Source organism: Carcharhinus amblyrhynchos, chromosome 15, assembly GCF_965287045.1.
Source record: "Carcharhinus amblyrhynchos chromosome 15, sCarAmb.v2.hapA, whole genome shotgun sequence".
NCBI classification, from domain to species: Eukaryota; Metazoa; Chordata; class Chondrichthyes; order Carcharhiniformes; family Carcharhinidae; genus Carcharhinus; species Carcharhinus amblyrhynchos.
This window is the reverse complement of record NC_137338.1, coordinates 27438740-27453806: the sequence shown is the minus strand read 5'-3', so window position 1 is coordinate 27453806 and position 15067 is coordinate 27438740. Positions and strand designations below refer to the sequence as shown.

Here is a 15067-nt window from a genome sequence, read left to right as displayed (position 1 = left end):
AATAACAAGATCCTTGTTTAAGAGTGAATGGATGTTCTGGAGGGAAACAGAGAAAGGGGATAGTAGTCATTTATCCAGTGGCAGATTCTGAGGTGACGACGATGGGTTGCATGACTGAGTGTTTTGTTACCCACAATAACACGCAATACCTTAAGATGTCTTTCCTCAAAATAACTACAGATTGATGAGCTTTGTGGTTAAAAATAGTCAAAGATCCAGTAAGACGCGAAAAGTATCCTTTTTCTCCCCCCCGTAACACAGGTACCAAAGTTGAGTAAGGATACGGTACAGTGAAAGAAAGTTCAACAAACGTGATTCCCTTTACAGGCATACCTACTGTTAAAACTAATTCTGACTGCGGTTCTGCCAGTGGTATTAACAAGCAGCTGGAGCTTAAAGAACTAGGTCACTCTCTTAATTACCATCCTGATAAGGATTGGCAATGGATTCAATATTTTCGTGTTATGAGGGAAGTGTAACATCCGAAAAAGAAAAGCCAACAAGGTCTTTAAAGCAAATGTATTTAATTGTAAACATCCCACATTTGCCCAATTATTCCAATCTGTACAAATATGAACAATATGTACAGCACAATTCAATAATTTAATAGTTTACTGATATTACACTTCTAGACTTATGACTTGAAAGGTTCTAACATTGTACACAGATGAGTATACTGTGACGAGACATCACAAATCAGTAATTTTGTACTTTCCACTTTTACCCAAGGAAGTCACATTAACAAGTAATCAATGGGTAGCTCAAGTAACCAATATTTCAGGCTAGGATAACATATTAAAGTATAGTGGTACATATGGAATTGAATTAGGGTTGTGGTTACAATAACTCATCATCAATAAGTCTTATTCCCAACTAACAGGTCTTGTGCTTCTGCATGTGCAGAACAGGTTTACCTTTTCTATCTTGTATATAAAGCCAAGTTACAAAGTCCCTTTTTTTATTCCCAAACCTGCTGTCTAGTTCAAAAGTAACATTGGTAGGTGGATTCGTTTGGGAAGCAAATAAGGAAAAATGACCGCATTCAAAGATCTTTTTTGGTATGAATTTCATTCCATTCCATACAATAACCGTCTTCAGGACCAGGCCCTCAATCTGGATTATGAAGTGCAAAAATCATTCAATCATTAGCAACGTAAATCATTCTGATAGTACACAGCAGCACTGCAGTCCTTCACTGTGTAAGTAAACCAATCAGAAGAAACCAAAACGCAATGGGCTTAAGTATCTAAGTCAAACTCTAACATTAAAAGACAAACTAAAATGGAATTGATCATGCATGATACATTGTGAAGCACATCGTAACACAGCTCAAGTGACTTGTGCCAGTTGATGAATTTTTAAAAGAAGATTTCAACACAGTAACTGTGCTTTAGTATATATGGTTAGTTTTAGCACATGTAGATATATTGCAGAAGATATGCAGATTGATAAAGCACAAGAGAGTGCGTCAGTCATCAACACTCTCTTTGTGATGCACTTTGATAAAAGATAACGCTTTATGTAACTTTACCGATAAAAGTTTCAAAGTAAAAAGATACTTGAACAGTTCCTGATAAGTGACTGAATTAACACGTGCAAGAGCTACTGTTTGCAATTGAGTTCACTTCCCTGTCTAAGTCTTGAATATGCCAAAAGTTCCATACGTGCTGCCTCTGCTGGAAAGGGCAACCTTAAATATCGGAGCAGGTCACGCTAAACACCACATGATTAACTGCAATTTTGCAATAATATGCAAATGAAGTAAAACTGTGAGGAAACAAGTCATTCCAAACATTCAAAGACATCAAAAATGGTAGAACAGACAACTAACAGAAATTGTTCAGTGCCAACCACAGAGTTTTCGTGTGGACCATTATCATCCTGCTGCCCTATTTGGCTGTCCTCATTAATACCTTTGCAAGTTAAATGTGCAGGTTTGCAGCAGAAAACAACACAGAATTTATACAGTACAAATTTCCCACATTCTTTCTGCCTATCAGTACACATACAGTTATATACTTGGGACCTCAATCACTTGCACGAGTTACACTGTTTGCTGTCCAGTATCCCCTTTATAACTCAGTAGTGTGATCACTCTCTGCATGAGGAGTCCAAATGCAAAAAACCAAATAAGATGGTAAAGTTCACTTTTGCTTAGAATGGCTGGCAGTATAGTCTGGCCGTCTTGTTTGGATGATTTTTGGTTTAGGTCGATTTTTCCCATCCTCCTCCTCTTGCTCCTGCTCCAGCTCTGGGTCACTATCACAGACATGAACAACAACGCTGGGAGTGGTGTCAGTTCCCGCATGCAATTCGTATTTCTCCCCTGTCGAGAAAAAAATAGATCTTAGCGACAACCAAACAAAAAATCTCCTTATGTTTGATACAAGAGTCAGAATAGATTGTTACCAGGTCACAGTGGATCACCTCGTAAAACAGGTTATTCTTTCCAGGAAAAACTAGAGGACATGTTATCCTTAGGCCTTCTTTCCTCAATCTACAGGTTTGTTTATCCCAAGTTTTGTGATACAGGATAATTGGTTCCTAATTTAACTCATCTTTCCTCTCATCTCTTTCCATCCAGTCCTGCACTATAGTACTCAGTCTCTTCTTCGTAAAAATTATTGTCCTCTTGGTTTAACCTCCCTTTCCTCCACCTTCTTCGTGGGGTGAGGTGGTGGTGTAGTGCTAGGCTAGTAATCCAAAGACCCCGAGTAATGCTCTGCAGACACAGGCTCAAATCCCATTACGGCAGATGGTGAAATTTGAATGCAATAAAAATCTGGAATTAAACGTCTTATGATGACCATGAAACCACTGTCAATTTTTGTAAAAACTCACCTGGTTCACGGTCTGGTCTGTGACTTGTGTAACTCCAGGCCCACAGCAATGTGGTTAACTCTTAAATACCCTCTAAAATCACCTAACAAACTGTTCAGTTCAAGTGCAATTAAGGATGGGCAATAAAGCTAGACCATGTGATGTCAACATGTATAAATGAATATTTTTTCCAAACCACACCGTTTCAATATATTTCTTCCATCTTAGATCTCTTTCCTTCCTCCCTTTCCACATTTTTTATTAAAAATCAGCTCAACCTTCCTGATAATGCAAACCAGCAGCCTCTGGACAACCCAGAGGGGTGGCAGGGTGGTTAGCACTGCTGTCTCATAGGGCCAGGGACCCAGGTTCGATTCCCAGTTTGGGTCTCTTTCTGTGTGGAATTTGCGCATTCTCCCCGTGTCTGCATGGGTTTCCTCTGGTTTCCTCCCACAGTCCAACAGACGTGCTGGTTAGGTGCATTGGCCATGCTAAATTCTCCCTCAGTGTTATCCAAACAGGCGTCAGAGTGTGGCAACTAGGGGATTTTCACAGTGACTTCATTGCAGTGTTAATGCAAGCCTACTTGTGACACTAATAAATAAACTTGAAAATTTAAATCAGTAGCATCGGTTGACCTGCCCTTTAAGCATCCCCATCAGCAGCATTGTAATTCAAGGCATCTAAGCCAACTCAGAGAAATGTCCCACTGGGACAGTGGACTAGTTTACTACAAAATCACTGAAATACCTGCAGAAAATCCTGACATCTGTCCATGTTTCAATGATAAGAAAAATGTACGGGGGTTGGCGGGGGGGGGGGGGGGGGGGGGGGGGGAAACAGAGAAGGAAAGAATCAAGTTCCGTTGAAGCAGGAGCAATCATGTATTGTAATTACCTGGACCCAGCTTAGATATCGCATACAGCAGGTCATAGTTTATAACTGGAGTGGCATCTTCTGCTTGCTTCCAACCAACAGGAGGAGATGCTGGCGGAGAAATCAGGAACTGCTTTTCTGGACGTGGTGGAGCCAGGTGTGGGCTGCCTTTACTGAAAGATTTATTCTGGATCTGGGGAAAAAAAATACATTTTTAAGAAATGCTGCATGTTTTATTTAAAAAGTTAGATTTTGATTAAAAATTGCTGCTCATCTTCTGCACAAAGTTAAATAGTACTTAAGAGAAGGACACTTTTCTATTTCAGACTCCCAAGTGTGTATTTTTTGATCAGCAATATTTCTAATTTTCAGACACAAAGTGAATATTCTTAAATGTGAAATGAGTCACTTGGATCTCATAGGATGCAGGCATTGCTGGCTGGGTAACATTTATCCTCCATTATTAACTGCCCTTGAGAAGGTGGTGATGTTGAACCGCCTTCTTGAACTGCTGCAGTCCTTGTGATGTGGTTACATCCACAATGCTGGTAGGGAGGGAGTTCCAGCATTTTGACTCAGAAATGCTAATATAGTTCCAAGGCAGGATGGTATGAGGCTTGGAAAAGGAATTCCAGGTGGTGGTGTCCTCATGAATTGGCTGCCCCTATCTCTCTATGTGGTAGCAGTCACATGTTTGGAAAGTGCTGTAAAATCACTGCAATTGCCTACTGTTCTAGATGGTAGTGATGCAGACTTGAGAGATCGGGTGTTAAGCTACTCAGTCCCTTGTCTGTAGGCTCCATGCCATACTTTCATGTTTGTTTTCCTTTCACTTCACTCTCATCTGTCCATTCTTTCTCCCTTTCATTTCACCTTTTCTTGAGATGCCTGAGCAAATGTTTAATTTTTTTTTCCCATTTATGCTGCCTCTTCCCTTGAAGCGTTTCCATCTCCTGAATTCCCTATTTTCTAGTTGGCTCATTCCACAAGACCATAGATGCCCACACAGCCATCAACAATGTCACTAATGAGCTAACCACTGTAATAAGTCTGTGAAGGCAGAAGTCCCTTCACCAAAATCCCTTCATTTACATTCTAGCAGCAGTACACAGAGTGTTAGAGTTAGCAGTCTAATTTCTGGTTAAGTACAAGACAAAAACTACCTGATTGCCCATCAATTGGATCCTTAATCAGGGATTTCATACTCCAATAGGCCAACCTGAATAGCCTGAGTGAAGTAATTACAACCACAAAACATTGCTTGCAATTAAGAGAATCCCTGCTATTGAATTGATTTTTTAGCCAATTTGGACTGAACTTGCTTGGATTTGGAAACAACAACTTCTCGCATCTAAGACTCCCCAGGTCTCCCTCTATTCCGAGTCTAAACATATCCAAGCTCAGAATACCACTGCATGCGGCAGCAGAGACTTTATTCTTACATATCAGTCACCCTTGTGCAATAAAACTTAAAATGTAATGTTTAAATGTCTTTTTCGGCATTACTTAATTTAAGTCAATGAAAGTACAGGAAGAGTTTGGAGGCATTTCAATATATTTGATACAAATAGGTTCACAAAAGAGGAACTTGCTTTCAAAAATCACGAAAGTAAAAATGAATACCTGTGCGAAGTACAGTTTCATTTTCTTCCCGTTAAACTCTGTTTCGTGAAGTTGAATTCTGGCCTCAGTTGCTGCAATAGGGTTGCTGAAGTTGATCCGCACACGTCTGAAGCTCTTAAAAAACTGAAAGGTCACATTCTTGTCATAGGCCCTGAAAAGCGTCTCAAAGTCATCCTGTCAAGAGATTTAATAAATGATTACATTTCAAGTAGAATAAGTTTAATAGCATTTCAACATTAGCTTTGAATCATAGCCGTTTGTCACTTCTTCACCACAAAAATCTGTGGATCAAAGGTGAGGTACAGAACGAAAGTTCTCTGCTCAAAGTACTCTCAATTTTCTGAATTTTTTCACTGCTTTTCTGAGTTCAAAGCAGGGACAAGAACATATTCTCCTCACTCTCATGAATCATAGATTCACAGAATCCCTACAGTGCAGATGGAGGCTATTTGGCCCATCGAGCCTGCATCAACGACAATCTCACCCAGGCCCTATTCCCGAAACCCCGTGTATTTACCCTGCTAATCACCCTGACACTGAGGGGCAATCTATAATGGCCAATCAATCTAACCTGCACATCTTTGGAGAGGGAGGAAATCAAAGCACCTGGAGAAAATCCACACAGACATGGGGAGATTGTGCAAACTCCACAAAGTAAGTCACCCGAGGCCGGAATTGAACCTGGGTCCCTGGCGCCGCAAGACAGCAGTGCAAACCACTGTGGCACTGTGCTGCCATGTTCAATAATGTCAAACAGGCAATAGTAGTCTGAACAGTTCTCCATTGGAAATAAACATGCTTTTGGATTGCCACTAGCCATAATGCAAGGAGCACAGGGAATGCAAAACTAATTGAGTGGGAAATGAGGGCTCTCAAGTGGTAATATCGTTTATTGTATTTTGACTTCCTGGATTAGGCTGTCAGCCACCCCATGACCAGTAGTAGTCCACTGGGCTTTTCTTCGCCTTGCAAATCAAAAAGCTGGCAAGCTTGATTCTCAACATCTGAACTTTCAATTAAACAGCCAATAACTGACATTGCTCAAGTGCACTTGGGAGTTACTGGCACCGTCTAGTGAAAGCATCACTTTATTAAGGAGTTACAAGACAATGATATTTTGACTGTAAGGTATCAGTCAACCCGATTACTCACAAACTGAATTAAAATTCAAAACATGCAAAATGGAATGACTGACAAAAAGATCACAACTTCGGAATAATTAGGTGCAGCCTCTTTGAACTGGAGCACAGCAACGCAAACATACTGTGTTTGTTACAACATGTGAATACATGAAAATATTATCTTTATTTTTCAAATGGTTTATCTTTCCCATAAAGACACCCTAGCAATAATTTTCTTTTAAACTTTCTTCACACAGTGCAAAAATAGTCCAAAGCAACTGTGATGCATTTAACATTTTGCGCACGAGTAATGGTCTTTTAAATCATTCCAAATATAAAAGCTATATCTGCCTTAAAATTGAGAATCATACAACATTTAGATACATGAATTCCTGTACTATACAAAGAAATTTTCCTGCAAATGTGTGACATCCTCAAAGTCTAATAGCAACATGCAACAACTGTGACTTATTTCTGATACATACCAATACTGATCACAAACTACATAATGCCTCATTAATGACAACACAACAATCAGAATTGTGCTGCCAAGTTCACCCGAGGAATGATCTTGCATGGCTGGCTCTAAACCTAAATGTTAAACTGTCGGGCAAGTCTTCAGGGACTGCACATCTCGCTTTCAGCAAGGGTTACTTCTGGCCTGCAGCCAGTTACGTGAGACCAGCAGCTGGTGAGCCCAATGGCATCAGTACAGTACAAGACAATGAGTAATAGCTCTATTTTTGATTATTTGCTTGCCTTCCAATGGGGATTTGTCCTAGCTCACTTCACTCATGCCTGTCTTGCTGCATTTCCTTCAAGTTCTTCTCAGTTGCCCACTTGTCAGAGGCAATGGTTATTAATGCAATCTTACCTACCAGTGTGCTTGAACAAGGAGCTGTAAACACACTGCAAATTTCTCTATTGCCATTCAGACCCAAAGACATACCAGGTTAAACAGAGCAACCATCTGATTTAACATGGTCATGCCTGGTTGATGGATGGTAAAATGTTGTCGCTAACTGTGGATAAATAGAATTATCTTTCTACTAGTAACACGACTGAAGCTTGCTCGTAATCACATACAACATTCAGAGCTTAATCACAGAGGTAGTTTTTGAAGAGCATTTTAAAAGATGCAGAAAGATACAAGGAAGGAATTCCTGAGCTTGGAGAGTGCCACTGATGGGCTGGATGAAGTGGGGAATGCACAAGGGTTCAGCAGGGTTGGAGAAATGCAAAATTCTTGGATAGTTTGAGGATATGGGGACAGGGAGGAACTTAAACACAAAGATGAAACTTTGCAAGTCAAAAAGTGTTCTACGACCAAGAATAAATGTAGATGATTGAGCACAGGGGTGATGAGTGAACAGAACTGGGTTAAGAAGTGGAAAGAGTCTTCTATTGTGTTCAAGTTAATGGAGTGTGGAGGTCAGGTGGGATGACATGGGAATAGCCATGTCACAAGACACTAATGGCCTGGGTTTCAGCAGATGGGCTCAGGCAGAGATGGGCATTATCACTAGAAGCAGGCAGACTTTGTATTGGAGGTCAGATAAGGGGTCATAAATTGAACTGAGCAGTGAGTGTCAACAGTCCCACTTCAGTCTCAAGAGGTAACCAGGGACAGGAATGGAATTGGTGGTTTAGTGAAGGGAGTCTGTTGCTCAATTCCTGGTCAAGACTTCATTTTTAAAATACCTCAAAAATAAAGCCTAGTTAATGCCCAGAACTCATTCCGCAATAATAAACTCTGTCAGATTATAGTCAAATTTAAAAGGCATTAGTTTCTTACTGACACCCTCTTGTCTCCAACTCCAAAACAATTTCCTGCATGGGGCATATTACGTTCGTGTAGAACAGTAAAACATTGAGAAATAAAATTCCTTTCCCATGTTGCCAAGTCAAATTTAATTTTTCTACTGACATCCTGTAATTGGAGAGCTCTTAATCCAAATGGAAACTTCCTCCTTTTGCAATTATAAATGACTACTCAAGTTTCCCCACTTAGAAAAAAACAAGATCTCTATTTTAGTGAAAAACAACACAAAAATGCAAAAATAAAGTCAGAATGTGAAAAGATAATTCAATCTATTGAGCACATTCATTTTAGCTTACGGTTAACTTACTCCATCATAGATGTTAACCAGTTCAACATGTAATGGGGATGCAAGGAATCTCTTTCCTATCTTCACCGTCAAGAGGATTCACCCAAAACATCTAACCTTCACCCTAAATTTGCGCACACAGTTTTGGCCAGTTGCTTTCCTTGGTAAGAGTGTAGTATTTGATATGACTAAAGCTCATAAGACATTGGGAGGAGTCTTAACAAAAAATGGCAGAGTGCTGATCCCGGTGTGAAAACCGGCGTGTTTCTCCACAGATCCTACAACACTGCCAGAAAAAATCAAGGGGGAATGTTTCATGCCTTCATACAGTGGGGAAGGGCATATGCCACCACAGAGGTCTCAGAGACTCCCCCTTCCCCAACCCCGACTGGAATCAGCACTTCTCTCCCCTCAACTCGATCAGTGGCTCCTACCTTCCCTCCCCAATCACTGGCCTCTCGACCCCCTCACTGCCCTCCCAGTCATCAGTCCCATCCCCCTAACCAATTAGTCGGAGCCAGCACCCACGTCACTACACCCCACTTGATCATCAGCCTCTACCCGCCTCCCCCACCACCCTGATCATCAGCTCCTCCCCCACCCCAATCACCAGATCCTACCCCCAGCCCTCCAGTTGGAGCTGGGCACCCACCTCCAACACACCTCTTCACCCGTTGCCTGGGAGATCTGTGACTTTCAGATCTTGAGCCCTCCCCCTACCTCCTCCCCCGGCATTTGCATGGGCAGTGAGCACGGGGCTCAAGATCCCATCCATCGTCTCCCTCTGTATTCAATCTTCAATCCATGCAATTTCTGAAACTGTTTATGACGATTGAATCAAATCAGCAGCAGTGATTAATGGCTAAATTCGATGCAAGCTCTCAAAATGGAAGTGTTTTTGTGTTAAAATGGGGTCAGAAGAGAAAGATGTACAACTGTAAATATAGTTAAACTATAAATCCATTCTTGGGCTAATTAGCAATTGGAATTTTCCATTCTGATTCAGAGTTCAGTTTAGACACTTCCTGAAATGCTTTGTCCAAGTCAGCAGCTAATCAAAAAGTTGGATGAAAAGAACTGACATCAGACTGGTGAAATTAAACCCTCCTTTTCCTGAATCATTTAGGTTGCATTGGTAATATTCTACACAAGTGCTTTATAATTCATTACATAACACAATACCTTCCAGTGGAAGGTATTTCCATAATATCACACATTTGTCCTTGTTCTCAATTTGTCCCATTTATAATGGACAGTGGATTCAGAGGCCAACACTGCATCTCCACATGAGGGGGAATGATACATGTGCAGCTGGTCAGAAGTCATAGTGAAGACTTTACCCATCTCACCATACCTGAAGGTGGAACAGATGCGGCACTGACATCAAAGGTTGGCTTGCAGACTTAGGTGACGTCCCTAATCTTCGGAGGAATGCATGATGCCTTATGTTAAGGCACTGAAAGTTTTACATGAAGCAGAGCTTTACGGATTTACTGCTGTGCTGGACCATCCAGGCTCGATCCCTCCTCCCACCATATCCCACCCCACCCTGTCTGATCCCCAAGGAATTTTGTCAGAGGATGTTAAGTGTATCTCAAATCCCTCGCCCTCAACAAAAAACAAGGTCAATAGTAAAATTTCAATTAATGGGAAGCCCACTTTTTTAGTTTTAGACATATCTTTTTGACCAAGCAAGGGGGGGGGGGGTGTGTATGTGTGTGTGTGTGTGTGTGTGTGTGTGTGCCTCTACACAGTCCCTATCCCCCTATTCAAATATCTATCCAGATGGAGCAGTATGGTGACACCACAGTTAAGCACTGCTGCCTCACAGCTCCAGGGACCCAAGTTCGATTCCTGGCTTGGATCATTGTCTGTGTGCAATTTACACATTCTCCTTGTGTCTGCGTGGGATTCCTCTGTGTTCCAGTTTCCTCCCACAGTCCGAAAGATGTGCAGGTTAGATGGATTGGCCATGCTAAATTCTCCCTTAGTGTCAGGGAGACTAGCAGGGTAAATGCATAGGATTATAGGGATAGGGACTGGGTAGGATCGTGGTTGGTGTGGACTCAATGGGTCGAATGGCTTCCCTCAGCACTGTAGGATTCTACGAATCTATGTGTTGACTCTTAACTGCTTGCAATGGATGGGCAACAAATGCTGGTCTTGCCAGTGACATCTCATGAAAGAATTTAAGCAAAGCTTTTAGTTACATGTCCCAAATCTCTGTGGTTTGGTGCCAAAATTTGATTGTGTACATATTTCAAATCCCTTAGGGATATTGTGCTCATTCTCAGTTTGGGTAGTGCATTTGTCATTGTCAAAAAGGCCCATAAATGTTACTAGTTTTCTCTTCAAATGGAAAAAAAATCATAAAGATGGGGGTGAGGATTACAAAGATTTCATTTTACAGAGACAGAGTCAAAAGATTTGAAATAAGAGAGTGCAAGGAGAAAATAATTGAAGCTGCTTAGCTACTTTCTTGAACAACCAGCCACCCCCATTCGCTCTCTATTCCAGGTGCTCAGGTTCATTTTGTTTAACTACCGTCTCTCCTCAAGTCTGACCATTTGAAAAATTCTCAGTGACGGCTCTGCTTATAAGTTGCTGCCTGTCCCTGCCCTGAACTGTGGCTCCCACAACAATAGTTCCCGATCTCCCATGAAATTCTTGTTGTTAAGTGGAGTTTCACTGTACATTCCCGTAATAAAAAGGAAAGACTTGCATTTACATAGTGCCTTTGACAACAACTTGCAGTTGTAGGAGTGGCTTTAGCATAGTAAAAGGTCCCTAAAAGCTTTATAGTCAATGAAGTACCTTTTGAAGTGCCATCAAAAGTGTTTTGTAGGAAAGAAAGCAGCCAATTTGCTTACAAGAAGGATCCACAACTGTATTGTGATAATAATGTGATAATCTGTACTTAGGTCTTGATTGAGGGATAAACACTGGCCAAGACACCAGGGAGAATGTCTCACCCAAACAATGATACTTTCAACTGCGCAACTCCTACAAATGATAAATTCAAATTAAAAACAACTTTGTCCCTCTGCTATAGCACAAAGTATGTCTACAACTGAAGGCTGAAAGCAAATGGCACATGTGAGAAGTCCCTGACCACTCTACTCAGACAACCAGCAATGTCGGGATAAACATTTCAGGATATACTGCTGACACTGCATACTGGGTCTCAGGATGGCAGTAAGGCCTACACAGACACTCTCATCTGTCACTGAATTCAAACTAAAGAAGTAAACATCTAGTCAATAGAGCACACGGAGTCTTTTAATGCAACATCTAGGAATGACCAAAATTGTTCACTATGATTTGACCTTTGTATAATCCTAGACTTGAAACATTAAGTGGTAGCAACTACATATTAAATGATCAGGCCAGAACAGTACTCATTTAGCACTATAGGCGCTCAAAGCTCTACTATAATTCCAGTTCGCATCTATCCTTTTGTGATAACATTTAAAAGTTATCTGTAACTTTCAGAGTGAAGATTCGTCAATCATACCTTTCTCAATCTCAATCAGACTGATTTGTCTGGTGTACATGAGAAAGTTTAAAGTTTATTTATTAGTGTCACAAGTAGATTTACATTAACACTGCAATGAAGTTACTGTGAAAATCCCCTAGTCGCCATACTCCGGCGCCTGTTCGGGTGCACTCAGGAAGAATTTAGTAAGACCAATGCACCTAACCAGCACGTCTTTCAGACTGTGGGAGGAAACCGGGTCACCCGGAGGAAACCCACGCAGACATGGGGAGAACATGCAGACTCTGCGCAGACAGTAACCCAAGCCGGGAATTGAACCCGGGTGTCTGGTGCTGTGAGGCAGCAGTGCTAACCGCTGTACCACCATGTCACCCATAATCATGTACTTTATCTAGGCTGTTGGTGATAACACATTTTTTATCCACATCTTCCTCAGTTTTGCTTCATATTTTAGTCCTGGAAACTTTTGTGTTATTTACAAATGGAAAATGCTTCTTTCACCAAGATGAAAATAATAAAAGGGACCACATTATTTACCATGTTTGCAATTATGAGTAAGAACTTTAAACAATTCCTGGGGCACATTTTATTCACAGAATGCTGCCACATATGAAATAGTCACTGGGCTCAAACATGTCAACAGGCATTCACTTTAAATCTTAAATTAGGTTTACGTTACTGAGGAGTTATAATCTTCACTCAAGTTATAATGAGATGTTAGGAAAGATTGGGGATTCCATTCATACATTTCTTCAACAGATACCCTCAGATCATCTACTCATTAATTCAAGTACAAAGAACAGTAAAGCACAGGAACAGGCCCTTCAGCCCACCAAGACGGTGCCGACACAGACGCCTCTCTAATCTAAATATTTTCTTGTCTCTACGCAGTCCATATCCCTCTATTCCCTGCCTATTCATGTATCCATCCAGAAGCCTCTTGAATGTTGTTTTAAAATCTGCTTCCACCACCTCCTCCGGTAGCGCGTTCCAGGCATTCACCACCCTCTGAAAAACTTGCTCCTTACATCTCTTTTAAACTTTCCCCCTCTCACTTTCAACCTGGGGCAGCACAGTGGTTAGCACTGCTGCCTCTCAGCGCTAGGGTTCGATTTCCAGCTTGAGTCACTGTCAATGTGGAGTTTGCATGTTCTCCCTCTGTCTGCGTGGGTTTCATAATAACTTCATTGCCGTGTTAATGCAAATCTTACTTGTGACTAATAAATAAGCTTTTCACTTTACAGTAGCCCTGAATAATTGTCCCAAGTAAATTTTTCTTTTAAATTATGGGCTGTAATAAAAGGAGGCCCGTCATTTAAACCTAGCACAAATAGTACAATTCCTCCTGAGGAAAACAAGTATAACATGCAGCTAGTCACAATTCTGGGACTTCCTTTCCACCCTGCCTTTCTCAATCATCAGTCCTCAATTGTGCTCACTCTATATTCTGTACAAAGTTCATAGCATAGAGTTTCTTCCCGGGTTATAATATGAATATTGGTATGGAAGTAACAAGCCAGGACAATGCATTCGCTGCCTACTGTGTCACCTTGTGAAATTCTCCCCTATTATTTCAGAAACTATAGATGTTCCCAATTGTTTACGGCCCCCCAAGTGATCAAATTCATCACATCTGTATTCAGTTTCCATCTTCTTAGCCCCAAACTACGTTATACACTAAATGAGCAGGAGCAGTTTTGCAAATGAGGATCACAAAATGTTCTCAGATCTTTCATTCCATGTCTGCTATTAAGAAACCAATATCAGATATCTCCAATATCAATTGGCATACCCCCAATATATAGTCAAGCACTATCTATAGTGTTATGACGTGCTTCCCAAGACAAAATGCCAAACATTCATAACAGCATTCAGATATACCAAGCCAGTTAAATATGAGCTAAATGACGGCAGCAACAACAAGTCTTATAAACAGCCCTAAAATGGACAATAAATTAAAACTAGTTTTAAAAGAGAATACAAAGTAAGCCAACTCCTTACCCGAACATCAACATCAGTAAAGACTTCAGTGTCAGGCAAGCAGGCAATCAGAATTACGTTGCAGTTTAGGCTCTGCAAATGCATGGTTGGTTTAGGAAAGATAGACTCCCAGGTCTGATTTGTAAAGCAGTCTTGAGCTGCTGCTGACACTTCTGTGAGTTACAAGCAGTTGCACTCTGCTCTAATTTATACAGCAATGAGTGCTCGTCCTCAGGAGCTTTACGGTATGAGGCAGCAAATTCTTAAACAAAAACCTGCACGTTCCAACTCGGACCAAATGAACTTCGAATGGAAAGTAGTGACATCAGCACTTAGTCAAGATATCTATGCTAATCAGCTTGGCTTTGCACTGGAAGATGGAAAAAACAGCTGATGTTGCCTGGCAGCTGTGTTATCATTGGTTCTGTACATAGTTTCCATCAGCAGTAATTCCATTCAACACCCACAATATGCACTTAATTTGAATGGCTTGCCTGAGATGGAAAATTTTACACTGTTAAAGCAACTGTTAAATAGTAACAGGAATAAATCATTAAACTGAGGATATTAAAGAGGATGATAGGAAAGCTAACTAGTCACTCTTGAATTGCCCCAACCCTCTTTCCTTCCATTTAAGACAGGCAGCTTGTGGATTTAACCACCTTGGCTAAACCAAGGCTAACATTTAAGAAACTGCCAGTACATTTCTGAATTTGATGAAATTCTTTGGGAAATGTCTGAAGAGACTGGAAACCATTCAAAGGTGCTACTGCACTACATTTAATGGTTAGAGAATTGTTATCAGTTGAATGTAATGGGTGGCAGAGAACCACAGTTGTACTGCCAGCTTCATATCATAACCTGGCGAAGGGAAACTGAACTGCTGGAGGGCAGGGGGAACACATTTAAAGATACATTTAATAGAATACAAGACAGAAAGTCAAGACAGAATGGCACGGTGGCACTGTGGTTAGCACTGCTATCTCAGTGTCAGGGACCCGGGTTCAATTCGTGGCTTGGGTCATTATCCATGTAGAGTCTGC

At 41.1% G+C, this 15067-nt stretch overlaps 1 protein-coding gene and 1 long non-coding RNA gene across 3 annotated transcripts in view; one reads left to right on the top strand and one right to left on the bottom strand.

The window, feature by feature from the left end:
• The window catches only part of LOC145353179 (uncharacterized), a 67528-nt gene that overhangs the window by 12320 nt on the left and 40141 nt on the right, over nt 1–15067 (top strand). The window lies entirely within an intron of this gene.
• LOC145353178 (calcipressin-1-like) overlaps nt 508–15067 on the bottom strand; it is a 75679-nt gene continuing 61119 nt past the window's right edge. The window contains exons 1-4 of one of the 2 annotated variants that reach the window (XM_080203651.1): nt 14046–14345; nt 5320–5493; nt 3718–3889; nt 508–2326 (exon numbers count right to left, since the gene is read on the bottom strand). In XM_080203651.1, coding sequence (XP_080059777.1) covers nt 2145–2326; nt 3718–3889; nt 5320–5493; nt 14046–14129 — 612 coding nt within the window. In that variant the 5' untranslated portion in view covers nt 14130–14345 and the 3' untranslated portion in view covers nt 508–2144. Of the gene's footprint in view, nt 2327–3717; nt 3890–5319; nt 5494–14045; nt 14346–15067 lie in introns of those variants that run through there. The other variant, XM_080203650.1, reaches the window with a different exon arrangement.